Here is a 15,495-nt window from a genome sequence, read left to right as displayed (position 1 = left end):
CATCTGAAGGCCTGGAGTCGGGTGGGACTTCGGAGTTTGGCCAGCTTGGGTCAGAAGGGGCCACCAATTCTCAGAGCATCAGTCCTTCCTCCTATGTTAACTTCACTCAAACAAGGCAGTGTCTTTTCCGTTCTTTTCCCTAGGATCTCTCCCCCTTAGATTGAATGGTGTGCCCAGGCCTGAAGGTTACCCAAAATCTGGGACTCTCAGTGCTAAAACCAGGACAGACAGACAGGCTGATTTGGCATCCTACTCCTACTGTTGTTGAATGCCCTAAAAATCAGTTTTTAATTTCACAAGTAAAATTATGACATATTCTCCTCATATAAATAAAACATTAAACCACTAAGAGGAATCAAGGCTCCTTGGAGAAATAGCCGACTGCAGGTTTGGGACACATAGAGTACGTGATTCTGGGACAACTTCACCAGAAAGTAAGAAAATGGTCAAAAGTTTTGACATGTTGAAAGGACACAGAGATAATGGAGCTCCCACTGGCCAAATCTGCCACATTTAAGCATCTAAGTGAATAAGGAGAGTAATGGATTGTAATTCATTAAGTAAAATAAGAATCTACAGACCATACACTAATGAACGAAATATCTTCCCTACAGTACAAAGCTAGTAAGTGGAGAAAGAACGATGCAAATAGAAAAGAAATAGTACACTAATCATTCATGTAGGCAAGAAATACCAATGAAAACTAGTGGGTTAAAAGTTTGAGGAGCTCATACAACTCAATATCAAAAAAAAAAAAAAACAAAACAAAAAACCCTAATTAAAAAAATGGGCTGAAGACCTACATAGATATTTTTCCAAGGAAGACATTTGGATGGCTAACAGGCACATGAAAAGATGCTCAACATTGCTAATCATCAACTAAATGCAAATCAAAACCACAATGAGATATCACTCACAACTGACAGAATGGCTATCATCAAAAGACCACAAATGACAAATGTTGGAGAGGGTGCGGAGAAAAGGGAACCCCTGTACACTGTTGGTGGGAATGTAAGTTGGTGCAGCCACTATGGAAAACAGTATGGAGATTCCTCAAAAAACTAAAAACAGAACCCACCATATGATCCAGCAATTCCACTCCTGGGTATATATCTGGAGAAAACAAAAATCCTTATTCAAAACAATACATGCACCCCAATGTTCATAGCAGCATTACTTACAATAGCCAAGACATGAAAACAACTTAAACATCCATCAACAGCTGAATGGATAATGATGATGTGGTATACATACACAATGGACTCAGTCAGAAAAAAACAATGAAATTTTGCCATTTGCAACAACATGGGTGGACCTTCAGGGTATCATGCTTAGTGAAATAATACAGAGAAAGACAAATGTATGTTATTATCTTTATGTGGACTTAAAAAAAATAAATAAAACAAACTAGTGAATATAACAAAACAGAAACAGACTCACAGATAAAGTGAACAAACTAGTGGTTCCAGTGTGGAGAAACAGAGGAAGGGGCAAGTTAGCGGTAAGCGATTAATAGGTACAAACTACTATGTATAAAAAGTTAAGCTACAAGGATATATTGTACAGCACAGAGAATATCACCAATATTTTATAATAACTGTAAGTGGAATATAGTCTTTAAAAACTGTGAATCACTATGTTGTACACTTGAAATTCATACAATATTATAAATCAAGTACGCCCCAATAAAAATTTTAAAAGCTTGAGGAGTGACGGGATATTTGCAGTCTCAACTATCTTCTCACAGGATAGTAATAACAAAGAATACCCAGCAGCACCCATGCCATGAGATCAGAACCAGCTCGTGATACTGATGTCAAAGCGCATAACCTAATCTAACCATGGGGATGCATTGGAGTCTACGTCTGGCATTTGGCATTTACTTGGGGCGAAGGCGCCTCTTTAGCTAGCGGTTTGACTATTTCCCCCAGGGGACAGGTCCTGGGCTGGCCGCGCCAGTATGAACCGTCGGATTCCAGTCCCCATCGCCACACGGCCCGCAGTCCCCACAATGCTCCGGGCGGTTCGGATCGGAGTCCTGCTCCACCCACCCCCTGCCCAGCGAAGGTCGCGTCCTCCTAGGCGACCCCGCGTACCACCGACCGCCGCCTCGCAGGCCCAAGGAAGACACCAGAAAACACCAGGGTTTCCGGCTCTGCGACGGAGGCTGCGTGGGCCAATCACTGCCGGGAGCGGGCGGGCGTGGGGCACGACGGGCCTTGTAGTCGGCGCGCAAGAAGGACTACGATCCCCACAACGCACCGCGCAGCCGTGGCGGAAGCGACGGCATTCGGAGGGGCCGCCTGACGCGGGGCTCAAGGCCAATCACGGGCTAGAGAAGACGGGCGCGGGGCGCTACGGGCCTTGTAGTTACCGCGAGCGGGACTGTGGCCCCCACCGTGCCCCGCGCGGTAGCAAACTCACTGCGGCTGCGCGGCGGTGGTGGCGGTGGCGGCGGTGGCGGCGGCGGCGGCGGCCGGGGAGCAGTCGGGCTAGGCGGCGGCGGCGGCGGCGGTGGCGGTGGAGACGGAGGCGGCGGCGGACGAGAGCCCGGCCTGAGCCTCGGAGGGAGTGGCGCGACCCCAGCCGTGGCCACCATGTCCGCGCCGTCCGAGGAAGAGGAGTACGCGAGGCTGGTGATGGAGGCGCAGCCGGAATGGTTGCGCGCGGAGGTGAAGCGGCTGTCGCACGAGCTGGCCGAGACCACGCGTGAGAAGATCCAGGCGGCCGAGTACGGGCTGGCAGTGCTTGAGGAGAAGCACCAACTCAAACTGCAATTCGAGGAGCTCGAGGTGGACTACGAGGCCATCCGCGGCGAGATGGAGCAGCTCAAGGAGGTAAGGGGCAAGGGCGGCCGGCGCCACACCCTCTCGTTACGGGTCCCGACCCCCGACCCTCGACTCGGATCTCTCACTCGGGCCGGACTGACCCCGGCACCGACTCCAGAGCTGGCTCCTGACTGGGACCAAGGCGACCCCCGAGCTGGTCTCCAACTCAGGCCAAATGACCCCTGACCCCAGGCCGAGTCGACCCCCGAGTCGACCCCTGACCCCAGGCTGGCCAGGCCAGCACCGGGACTTGCAGGGTCAGTGTGCGTGGCCGGCCGGGAGGCGGCGCTGCGGTGGGCGGCTGGCCCCAGGAGTGGTGGGCAGTGTGCGTTCTAGAAACCCTGGTCTTCTCGGCAAGGTCTGCGGTGTGGCCAGCCTGCCTGCCCCTGATGGCAGGTCTCGGGCACGGTGGGGTGGCGTTCTCTGCAGTGTTTGGCTTCCCGGGGTGGGGGGAGTTGGGGGCACTGGGATGGATGCAAGTGACCGACTGGGAAAGACCAAATCTGGGTCTTCATCATTTTCAGGCACATCACTTCCCTTCTCTGGGCGCAGCTGCCTTCAGCGGTTTCAGCGTCCTCCGTATAGGCCCCGAGGCCGGGAAAGGGCCAAGTCGGGGGCTTGCCTTGCATGTGGCCATCGCAGCTGGCCAGGGTACCCCACTATCCCTCCCCATGTCTAGGGACATTCAGCTCCTGACCACCCTACTGGCTGCTTCTCGGGTACAGTGCTTCTTTCGTCCACTTCCTGTCCTGGTTGTCCTCCCAGGCCCTTCCCTGCAGTTGGCTTGTAGGTCTGTGGGTGTTTGTCGTGGATGAAGCCCTGTGTCTTCTGTGTGATTTACACTCCGGGATAAGGAGGTTGGATCCTCAGGCTGCCAGAGAGCCTTGCGGTGAGAGAGCTAGGCAGTCCTTCCCTGAAGTGGTTCTCTTGGGTGGTTTAAACATCATCTTCTCTCTCAGTCCTCCCTGACTCCCCAGCCTTGTTGTGGGGTGGGCAGGAAGAAGTTGTTTTCTGGGTGGAAAACCCAGGTTTGGACCCAGGCCTTGCACCTTGCTGGTGATGTGGCTATGGTCAGGGACCTTAGCTTCTTCCTCTGCAACATTCTACCCAGAGAAGGTTGGTCCGAGGTATATTTGAAAAGGCTGAGCAAGGTGTCAGGCATCTAACCTGTCAATTTTTGTGATGGTCTGTCCCTTCCCCACTTGACTTCTTGTCCAGGTGGGCTCTTGGCCTTTGGTCTCAGGATCCACTATGCTGCTTCCTGGATGCTCCACTTCCCAGCATCCTGCTCCCAGTGGCCTCAGGCAGGTGCCTGGACTGTTCAGAGACTCCATGCCTCACTGGGGAGACCAGTCAGATCCCCTTTGAGAGTGGAGGGAATTAATACATGAAGGTACTTAAGTCTGTGCTTGGTGGAGTAGGTGCTCTGATAGTACCAGAAAAAAACTGATAGGGTCTGGGGCAGGTGGGGGTGGGGAGCTCATTCAATCTGAGGTCCTGTATTTGTCAGCACATATTGGTGCCTCCTCCGAGCCAGGCTCAGCTGGCACTAGATCTACAAGAGAGGTGTTATGTGGTCCCTCCAGCAAGGACCTCATCTTGAGGGGGCAGGGAAATGCGCTGACGATTGAGGGAGGCCAAGGGGGCTGTGAGAACACGGAGTGGGAGCACCCTCTGCTCACCCCCTCTGCAGCTCAGGTGGGCTGGCCTTCCCCGACCCTTCCCTTCTGAGTGCGTGGTGAGCCCCTGCTGGCAGCATGCACAGTCTCCTTCTGTGTTCACAAGCTGGAATTTGTGTCTGCTGTAAAAGCCGACTAGAGGGGACAGTCGCAGACAGAACTACCCCCTGCTTAAGGACCTTTCAGTTGTCAGCTCTGTCCTATCACAAGCATTTGGCCAATGCAGGAACCTTGGCTGAGATTTGTGAGGTGTGTCTGGAGGGTGCATCCTCGGGGGGAACTGGGAAGAAGGTGCACCAGTCTCCTCAGGTGTCCCTCAGGTGCCTGCTTGCTTAGTTTGCTGTTATGTCCTGGCTCCCACACTCACTGGCCACATGGCCTCTGACACATTGCCACACTGTCCTGAACTTCAGTTTCCCTTACTGTAGCTGGGATAAGAAGAGTTCAGCTGGAAGTTGACAGGAGCTAGAGGAAGGTGCATCAGAGCCTCGGCAGATGTTGCCGGAAAACTTGGGCCAGTTCACCCACACCCATGTCAGCACAGGCTGTTTGTCAACCTGTCTAATTTTATCTAATGTCATACTTGGAAGTATTAACTCTTAAAAATCAAGATTTAAGGAGGTAATATCTGTTGGATTTTTAAATTTTTTTTTCACCCATAGAGACATGAACCATCATCATTCTTTTAAAACAGTTTCTTGAACTAAAGGGTATGCAGTTACTAACAAATGACATTCCAAATAGAGGTGCCTGTATTCCTGCCCAGCATTTGTAGGTAATACTGCCTTTGAGGGAAGGAGGCTGGCTGGCATGTCCCAGGTCACTGGGTTTGTGAACAGGCCCGAGGAGGGTCTCGTGCAGGGCCAGTGGGCAGTGGTGCTGGCCCTGAGGCCTTTCTCTCTTGATAAGTGTGTGTGTCCTTGTCCATGTCTGTGTCCCACTGACACCGTGGTGTGTGTGCCGGGGATACCCATTGGCCCATTGTACCTAGCCATTTTGCTAGTGATTGAGCATGGCTTAATAAAGGGCCCATCTGTCCCAAGTCCTGCTGTGTCCCTTCTCCACCATGGTGGGGAAGAGAATCAGACAGACTTCGGTCCGTCTCGTGGTGTTTCCTGTCCTGAGTAGCCGTGGACCATCTCTCTCTGTATCTTCAGCTGCAGTTTCACGAGGGCTCGTGTGCTGGGCTGAAAGTTCCTGCCTGCAGGGCTGGGTCAGGTATCGTGAATGGGTGGTCCTTGTAGGTGGGGAGTGTGAAGGCTGGGGGAGAATGCCCCAGGCCAGTGGCGGGGGTCCTGGTGCAGTCTGAGCCCCACCCTCACCCAGCTCCCGGAACAGGAAGGCGAAGTCTGGATGCCCTTGCTGTCTTCTGTGCCACCTCAAGATCCTGTCTGTGCAGTATGCTTACGTCCTGGGGAAGCTGCTGGTGGCATTTGATGAGCTGCAGCCTGTCACAAGCTAGGACTGGTCCCCATTACATAGTAAGTGCTTATTCAGTAAGTGTCTGTTGGCTGGTGTCGCCAGCTCCTTTCCTCTACCTCACCCAGGCCTGGATCCCCTCCCTGCTGTCCCTGTCGTCACCTCGTCTCTGTCCCTTGTTCTGGCGAGGTCTGGAGTGGCTCCACTAGGTCTCCCAGAGGATGGCCTGGGGCTCCTGGCCTGGCTGAGCCTGCACTGCCCTGCCATCCCTCCCTCTTCCTGATCTTGGATCTTGGGAGCTCCACCTGCCCTTTAAGGCCTGGACACTTTTTGCAGCCTCTTCTGCCGGTCCTCTGGACTTGACTGAGCCCAGCTGCCAACACCTGGGTGTTCCTTCCGTCCTGCCGCTCAGGGCTGTGGCAGAGCTGATGGGAGCTGCTGCTCTCTCTTCTTGCTCCCACCTTCCTTCCATCCTTCTTGTAATCTCCCTTCTCAGAGGATGGGGAACCCCAAGGTAGAGATGGGTGTGAGTGACTGAGGAAAGCCCAGTGACTCAGACCAAGTTGGCAGTGGTCTTTGGGCACCAGGATCCTGTCTGAGGCTCTGTGAGAAGTCACGGCTGTGAGCTGGCTCATAGAGGAGGGAGGTGTGAGCGCTGCTCCTGCCAAAGCCTCCCTGCTCCCCGCTGCCTCCTTCCATCCTCACACCCCTCCGTGGCGTCGCTACCCTGTCATGTCTGTTGCACAGCTAGGGAAGCTGAGGCAAAGAAAAGCTGAGTTTCACTCAAGGCTCTGAGCCTAGGCAGCCTCTCCCCAAGAGGACATGCACCTGCTTAGGAGGGGGACATGATGAGAGACCTCTGTGCAGAGTCAGCCTCCTTGGGTGTTTACTTTGGAGAACAGGAACAGTCCTGATTTGGGCCAACCCTGTGAGGATTCTGCTTGTCTGATAACACCCTAGAACTTGGAGCAGAGAGCCACTGGGGCCTGGGTGGCTCTCGGAGACCTCAGGCCCTTTCGGGGCCAGCTGTGGGTGGTCTGTCAGCATGAAGAGGCCTGACTTGAGGGGGACTTTAGGCTCCAGGGAATCCTGGAGGTGCTGAGGTGGGCCTGGTCCCAGGGGCCTGCCAGCTGGAAGGGGCAGCTGTCGACATCCAAAGGCAATGACCTCACAGGCCACTGTGGTTGCACTGCTGGGCACTTCCCTTTCCTGCAGAGCTTGTGTCTGGCAGAGGGTTGTGAAGCAATCTTAATGGCTCTTCACTTTTGAAAACTCCCAAAACTCTTGTGTCACCTGGGATTCTGTCTTCCTGCAGGGCTTGGGGGGCGAGCAGCTGTGCACCTCCGCATCCCCGTGGTACGGCTTTGGGTCCATGGCTGGCGTGCGGTGCAGGGGCTGCTTGTCCACAGCTGGTGCAGGGAGGCGGCCAGGCCTGAGAGTGGCACTGCCCGGGCAGGCGAGGAGGTGCCGCCTGTGCTGTCCGGGGCTGTGGTTTCCCCACTCCGGCTCCGAGGGAGCAGCTGGACCCTGCCCGGGCCCCTGGGAACTGTGTGGCCCTGGAGGAATGGCTCTGCCCGGGATCAGACCAGCGTACCTGGGGCACGTAGGCAGGTAGTGGCTGAGGCTCCCTGGGTTTGTGCAGCTGCCTTAGAGCTGTGGCCAGGTGGACACAGACTCCTGCTGGGCCTTCCCACTTCAGGGTCCCCAGCCCCTTCCTGTGAGGGAAGAGATCAGTTTACCCTTGTCAGTTTGGGGCAGCCACCCCTCAGTCAGACCTGCTTCTCCATATCCATACACTGGATAAAGGACCACTATGCACATTGAAGGTAAAGAAGAATTTGGTTTCCTCTTAGACAGTGAAGTGAAGGTGACTAGCAGGCAGGGGCTGGCCAGGACCCTCCTGGGCCCCAGATTCCACATTGTCTAAGGTTTGGAGTGTGGCCTCTCGAACTGTCCCCCAGAGCTGGAGAGGGCCCAGTGTGGCTGCCTAGCTGCTGTCCTGGGCATCAATGCCTTCCATCCCTGGCTGGCTCTTCCATGGGAGGTGGACTGGCAGACAGGGCTGTAGGGGCAGGGTGGGTCTCGAGTAGGAACCCATGTGATGGAATGGGTAGTAGCAGGCTCAGGCAGGTGATGGCATCAAGGAGGGATGGGCCCTGGCTTCTCTTTTAGAGTTTGATATATTTAAAAAATTGTGTGTTTACTTTAGGAACACCAAAAAAGTAGAAATGAGCATGTTTGTGTAGGGATTATGACATATGTATGGGGAACAACTGGATATTTCTACTTGCCAGCTCTTTTCTTCCTCTGTATGTATGTGAGATACATACGAAACCATAAAAATTAGAAAGTGCTTTGAGCATCTGTAACAATTGTTCTTACAAAGACACAGAGTTTGGTGTTACCCTCTGAGTTGCAGAAAAGGAGGTCTAATTCAAGTGGACAAAGACATGGAGGTTTCCGTGGGCGTGGAAGGTGCTGGTCACTTGCAGTCTGTTGTTGTATCATGTGAAAGAATTGTTGTGGTTTAAGTTTTATGAATTTGCTTTAAGGCGGTTTTTCTGCATTGTTCCCCTTCTAAAGAGCCTCCGTCTTTAAGGGGATGTTTTAGGCATAACCAGAGTAGAGAGGATAGCATGGTCGGCTGCGTGTCTTCCTGCCCACTTTGACAGCTCCAGCTTTGGCAGCCTCCGTTATGTGCCTCACTTCTTCCCTAAGTATGTTGGCGTGTTGTGCTGAGAAAATAAGAACTCTTTTATAAAACGTAACCATAGATAAATTTTAACACCTACCACAATTAACCGTGATTCCTTAACATCTCCTACCCGGTCAGCATTTGGATTTCCCTATTTGGCTCATAGTCCCTTTACAGTTGCTCTGTTTGCATTGGGAGCCAAGCAGGGTTCGCTTGGGGTACCTGGTTGAGGGCCCCACTGCGTTCCAGAGCCTCACGTGGCTGTCCTGAGGCTGCCCGTCCTGCCTCCCCAGGCGACCTGGAGCGGCTCTCCTTGGCCCTGTGCAGGCCAGGCACCCCTACTCTTGTCTTCTCTTTCCTTTTTCTTTTTAAAGAAATTTGCAGGAGTGCTGTTTCCAGCTGATTCCTGGCTTGGCCCTTGCACTGCTGGGTCCTTGTTGCCTATGCAGGTTATCTGTTAGACGAGCCTTTATTGTGCCTACTCTGCCCATTGGGGCTCATGGTCACCCTTCAAGTGTGTCCTAACTGATGCTGACAGGCGCCCAGCTCTCTGAGCCAGTAGGGAGGAGCTCTCTTTGTTCCAGTCCCATAGGTGGCGGTGCTGGGGCTCAGAGTGAGGGCTGACATCCCACACTGTGTGCTGGGAAGGCTTGATGTGATCATGAACAGTCTCCTCTTTGGGCCTTGGTTTCCTTGTTTCAGGCCAGCCCATCCCTGAAGCCCTGGCAGTGGACCAGCTGGTCCCTGAAGCCTGGCGATGGACCGTCTCCCTCAGTGATGGTGTCAGGGCAGGCCTGGGACCCCACTCTTCAGGCTCCTGCGGTCCCCTGGGTGCTCTCCTCCCGCCTTCACCCTCACACCCTGCCCCCAGTGTTCTGCAGGGGTTCAGACTTGTCCACCAACCTGAGAGATCCCCTCAGTGTTGTAGAGCTGTGACCCAGAGCAGTCGGAGGGGATACAGGCCCCTGGAAGGTGCTGCGCCAGGTGGGCTGTCTACAGTCTCAGACCTGAAGCTGTGCCTAATGTCACCCCATTGACTAGTGCAGAGGCTGGGACTGCACATCTTCAACCCAGTTAGGCGAGGGCAGACTCCCTCAGCAGCTTACAAGCAAGTCTGCGTTCCTGTCAGCACTTAGTATTGTTTGGCTTGGTCACTGTGGCCAGCGTGGTGAGGGAGGAAGGGTGTCTCAGAGAGTTTGGTTTATTTCCTTTGGGAGCAGTCAGTTCTGCCATGACGCTCGTTTTGAAAATGCAGATATGTTCCCGAGGGATTGCTGTATGAGTATAATGAGAGTTTAGCATTTGCTTATGTGCAGTTTTGTCCTCAGAAAACACCAGGTGAGCACAGAACCTGCAGTCAGTGACCCACTGCGTCTGGTGGGACTTTCCGTCATTTCAGAAGGCCTGCTTCCCCCCACTGGAGACTTCCTGCCCGCGGGCGAGGAAACCTCGGGGCTTTCTCAAGATCAAGTGCCATGTTTGGTGCAGCATTTATGTGTTTTTAAACTACCTAACACTTGTCAATCTGTGCTGCCTTTTTTTTTTTTCATTAATTTAAAAAAATAAACTACTTTAGATCTCTCAGCCGAGGTATTTGTCAGTCATCTCCACTTCAAGGTGCTCTTCTGCCCTTTCCAAACTGTATGCAGCCACCACCTAAGCGGGGGGAGGGGGTCATGCTCACCTCCTTGAGGGGGAGCATCTGCATACATTATTTGGAATTTTTCTGCATGGAAGACTTGTCTCTTACCAACTTGTTTATTCATCCACTCATTTATATTGGTATGGACCCATGGATATTTATTTTATATTTGGGTTATGATTCAGTACTGCTTTATTTTGTTGCTCAGCTTGTTCCAGCTTTGGCCCCTGGCAGCTCTTTCATTTGGCTCCTGTGCCCCTTCAACAAAGCCATCATTGTGACTGTTTCCTTCCCAGTTTCCCTTCTTCCTTCCTTCCTTCCCTCCCTCCCTCCCTTCCTTCCTTCCTTCCTCTTTACTTTCCAGTGCTACAGGGTTCTCCAGATTCATCCTGTTTATTCTCTGCCTCAGTCCTAGAATCAGCCTTCTCCGAGGAGCCCTGGTTCCTTTTATTGGAGAGTGGTATTAGAAGCCAAGATCTGGATGCTGGATGTTTGTTGCTGCTGGAGTGCCACTGCTTCTGTTGGAAGTCAACAGAGCCAGAAGATAGATGTGTGCACACTGGCCCATGCATTCACACATCTATAAACATTTCTAGTTGTAGCCACCTGTATGTATAGTAAGCTGAACATGAATTCATACTGGATGTTCCAGCTCTGATCTGTCACCATGTAGATCATTCCCAGCAACTCCCCGTTGCTGTTCTGTAACCGTCCTCCAGTGGTAGGACCCCTGGCTCCCCCATCCCTCACACAGTTCCATAATCATCCCATTCCAACACACATGCAGTAGTGTCTTAACTGTTGACCTGTACCCCCTTGGGAAATAATTTGTTGACCAGAGTATAGTGCTTATATGCAGTTCTTTTTGACTTTTGTCTCTTATATTCCACTGATTTCCAAGTACGTCATTTAAGCAAGCACCTTATTTGCTAATCCCCTTCAGTGAGGTGGTTTCATCCATCTGTAATGCAGTTAGATTGTTTTGCCCATTCCACGTTCCATCCAAGGATCCTCTGACCTCCTAATTTTTTTTTTAATTTTCATACATGAATGTTCACTCTTCGTGCTGTAAAGGTTTGTGGGTTTTGACCCAGATGAATAGTGTTATTTACCTACCATTATAGTCTCATGCAGAATTGTTTCACTACACTAAAAAAAATCCCTTGTGCTTCACTTATTCAACACCCGCCCCCCGCCCCGCAAAAGGAACCCCTGGCAACCACTGATCTTATGTTTTCTCCATAGTTTTGCCTTTTCCAGAATGCTGCATAATTGGAATCATACAGTTTGTAGCCTTTTCAGATTGATTTCTTTCACTTAACAGTATGCATTTAAGATTCGTTCATGACTTTTCATGGCCTGTTAGCTTTTTTTTTTAATCAGAATAATATTTCATTGTCTGGATGTACCACAGTTTGTTTACCCATTGAAACTAGGTATCTTGGTTGCTTCCAGTTCAGGGTGATTATTAATGAAGCTGCTGTAAAACAGTGCAGGTTTTGTGTGGACATCAATTTCAGCTCCTTTAGGTAAACACGAGAGAGTGTGCACTTGGCTGGATCGTAGGATAAGAGTATGTTTAGTTTTTTTAAGAAACTGCCTGTCTTGCAAAGTGGCAGCACCATTCTGTATTCCAGCCAACAATAAATGAGAGTTCCTGTTGCTCCATATCCTCACCAGCATTTGGCATTGGCAGTGTTTTGGGTTTTAGCTATGCTAGTTGGTACATGGGACATTTCCGTGTTCTCATTTGCATTTCTCCACTGACATACGTATAGAACATCTTTTCACGTAATTTGTCTGCTGTCTGTGTATCTTTGGTGTCTGTTCTGATCTTTTGCTCATTTTAAAATTGAATTGTTTGTTTTCTTATTTTTGAGTTTTAAGAGTTCTTTATCTATTTTGGATACAAGTCCTACTTTGCAAATAATTTCTCCCAGTCTGTGGCTTGTCTTCATTCTCTTAACAGTGTCTTTTACAGAGCAGAGTTTTTACTTTTAATGCCATTTTGCTTTCATGTTAAGACCACCAGCACCAAACCCAGTGTCACGTAGATTCTTTTCCTATGTCTTTATCTAGAAGTTTTCTAGTTTTGCATTTTTCACTTAGATCTATGGTTCATTTCAAGATGATTTTTCTGAGAGGTGTGTGTTCTGTGTCCAGATTCATTTTTTTGCATGTGGATATACAGCTGTTCCAGCTGTACTTTCTTTATGAAGTATGCTCCTTCAGCAGAGATCAGTTGACTCCATGTGTGTTTGTCTACTCTTGGGAACTCGGCCCATTGATCTATGCAGTTAATCATTTTCGCAATACCCTGCTCCCTTGAGTGTGTGTTACTGGTTTTATTAGGTTTCTCTTTTTTATGTGTTAATGGTGAGTCTTTCCTTTTAAGCCCTGTGGTTTTTGTTGTGTGACTTGGCTTGCCTGACTGGGGTCTGCCGGCCCAAGTGTTTCAGCCCTGGGTTAGCAGTGTTGGTCCTAGTCATCATCAATCAATATAGTCCTTTTTTTTTTTTTTTTAATCTTGAGAAAAAGTGATCGAATGCACCTGGTTAAAAAGAAAAATCACTAGCACAGTTGGTTAGACTTTTGATAGAAGAGGAGTGTGATACTTCTCTGTGTCTTTGTGTACCTCTTTTTAAGGTGGTCCAAGGGACCTTCCTTTTGGGCAGCTCGGTCAGGGTTGACTTTGCGCCCGGGAAACCGCCCGGAGAGCTGCTGAACTTCTTAGCCGTTTTCATTTGGCCCAGGCAGCAGTCAGGGGAAGGGTGTGGACCAAGCCACTGCTCAGACGTGGGATTGAGCCTCACTTGGATGTTTACTAGCTGCTTGCCCCGCAGGCAGAGGCCAGCTGCTGAGTCCTTCTGGAAGTGTGACAGATGCATCCGCATTTGGGTTTCAGGTGCCTTCCCTGGCATTTCAGGTGCTCACCACCCTCTGGGGGCCCCTTTCCGGCCTGCCAGGCCCCTACGTCTGGCCCCTTTGCTGGTGCTCGGGCCAGACTCCATCCCAGAGACGCCTGCCCAGCCTTTCTGCATGCCTGCCCCTCCTCTTCGCCACCTTTGTGTCCAGGTCTGCAGGAACCCACAGTGTGTTTATGATCGGTGTGGGCAGTGCTCCACATGCCAGGCTGGCCGAGTCCGCACCTTCCACAGATGCTCCCTGCCACGCACACCTCTTTTTCCTCATGCTCTCTCAGCGTCAGTGTCTCACCTGCACTGTGGGATGCCTTTTGTGTCTGTACTGGGTGAAGTCTGGAACACACCCCTGTTTTCAGGATCCACAGGAGCCTATGAGACTTTGGAGAGGGAGCGTGCCCGGGCCAAAGACGCAGGGTGGAGGGTCAGGTCCTGACATGGCACTTTCTTGGGCTGTGGTTTGCGCAGTGGCTGCTGCAACTTGAAGCGGTGTTGGTGCTGCTGTGATTGGGCTGAGGAATGGCCCCAGGCAGCCCACAGGAGGATGAGTCAGGAGCACTGGGCAGTGGGCCCTCCCGCCCAGGCTGTGATGGAGTGAACCTTCCTTGTGCTTGTGTGTGCGCGTGTGTGTTCACATGCATGTCACAAATAGCAGAGAAAGGATCCCCGCAGGACTCATTACTCTGGGTGACCCTTGATGCGTGCAGGGTAGAAGGGCGAGGCTGGGAGACCAGATACTTGGCTTCAGTACACAGTCCCAGCTGCCCACCCTGAGCCTCAGTTTACCTCTTTTCATGGGCAGTACAGTGTGGTTCCTTGGGGTCCCTCGTGGCAGGTGATAATGCACCAGTCCCTCAGGGCACCTAGAACTTAACCCTGCCAGGGTGACTGTGACGGAACACCAGACATGGGGAATACTTGGCCCCCAAAACCGTTTTTCTCACCCTGGCTTCAGCAGCTGACAGGCCCATCCACCTTCCAGAGCCTCTCAGGACAGATGTGAGCGTTGAATCATCATTGCAACCCACGCCAGTGGTTCCATAGGCTCTACTCTTATTCCCAGAGCTGCAGACCTCTGGGTCCTTCCAGGGACATGGCCTCACTCACAGAGTCTCTGACCACTTGTTGACTGTGAGGCTTGCTGGATGGCCCTTCCTACATAGGACCAGTAACGTGAGGAAACGTGTTGAGATTAGAGATGATGTGAGAAACCCCAGTCCACTCTCCTGGTGTTTCCAGCCTGGTATATAGTCCAGGCTCCTCTGCCCACCTAACGTCTTCTGAGGCTTGGGACAGATGGGAGCTGGACAGCTGCCCCGACTGCAGCCATTGAATGGAGGTTTGTGTCAGGCAGCCAGCTGCCACAGAAGACAAGGGCCTGTCCCCAGGCCCCAGGACTGGCCTCTGTGTCCCTGGGCAGAGGAGCCAGGGTCCGTGGAGATTGCCGCCAGCTCCAGGCAGGGCTCAGCTGGCCAGAAGCCTGTCTGCTAACACTGAGGCAATTAGGGTGTAATCTTCTCTAAATGGCACCCGAATCTGGCTAAATCCCTCCTGCCCAAGAGTGGATTCCCAGTTTTCTAAAAGCAGCTTAGTGTTTGGACACTGCCCAGGGCAGCTGGGGTTTGTGGCTGGGTGATGGGACGGATGTGGGGGGTGGGGGTGATCCCCGTGCAGGCGCCAGCCCTTGGGACCAGTTCTTCTGACCCTTATAGCCAGTGTGCACGTGGTCTGATGGGAAACTGAGGCTGGAAGCCACACAACAGGAAGGGCAGGCCAGTGGAGGAGAGGTGTCACACACGTGCCCTTCCTGGGCCTCTGGAGGAGATCTGGGACAGGGGTGGGCCCTCAGCATGCTGCTGCTCTGGTGGGTGAGGCTTGTCTGCTGGGCTGGGTGTGTGCCGGTGTTCCTGCTCCCAGTTCCCGGGAGGAGCCCCCATTCCCAGGAGGCTGCTACTTCTCCTGCTGGGGGATCTGTGCAGCCTTCCTGAGCTCCTCCCTGCCCTCCTGCCAAGTGAGACTGTTGGGGCTCCTTGGGGTCCAGCTCCACCCTCACCCTGCCCTTCCCCAGCACAACCTGCCCTTCCCAAGACATCCCAGCTCTGGGAACTACTTCGCTGCAAAGGAGAAAAGGGGTTTTGGAGTGCACTCGGGGAAATCATCTGACCTCACTGAGCCTTGGTTTGCTCACCTGTGACAAGGGAGTTATAAATTTCTACTTTGTGTGGCTGTTGTGAAGATCAAATGAGATTCAAACCCACCTCTGCCTCCTTTGGGTGGTAGCCAGATCTTCCCAGACTGCCTCCAAAAATGC

At 52.0% G+C, this 15,495-nt stretch overlaps 1 protein-coding gene across 2 annotated transcripts in view; it reads left to right on the top strand.

Annotated features, from left to right (window-relative positions):
- Positions 1-2,436: 2,436 nt before the first annotated feature.
- Positions 2,437-15,495, top strand: part of BICD2 (BICD cargo adaptor 2) — a 54,187-nt gene continuing 41,128 nt past the window's right edge. For both annotated transcript variants that reach the window (XM_045504612.2, XM_074362995.1), the window contains exon 1: positions 2,437-2,837. In XM_045504612.2, coding sequence (XP_045360568.2) covers positions 2,598-2,837 — 240 coding nt within the window. In that variant the 5' untranslated portion in view covers positions 2,437-2,597. The remainder of the gene's footprint in view (positions 2,838-15,495) is intronic.

The sequence above is a fragment of the Camelus bactrianus genome, chromosome 4 (genome assembly GCF_048773025.1).
Source record: "Camelus bactrianus isolate YW-2024 breed Bactrian camel chromosome 4, ASM4877302v1, whole genome shotgun sequence".
In the NCBI taxonomy this organism is placed as follows: Eukaryota; Metazoa; Chordata; class Mammalia; order Artiodactyla; family Camelidae; genus Camelus; species Camelus bactrianus.
This window is presented reverse-complemented; position numbering and strand designations above follow the sequence as displayed.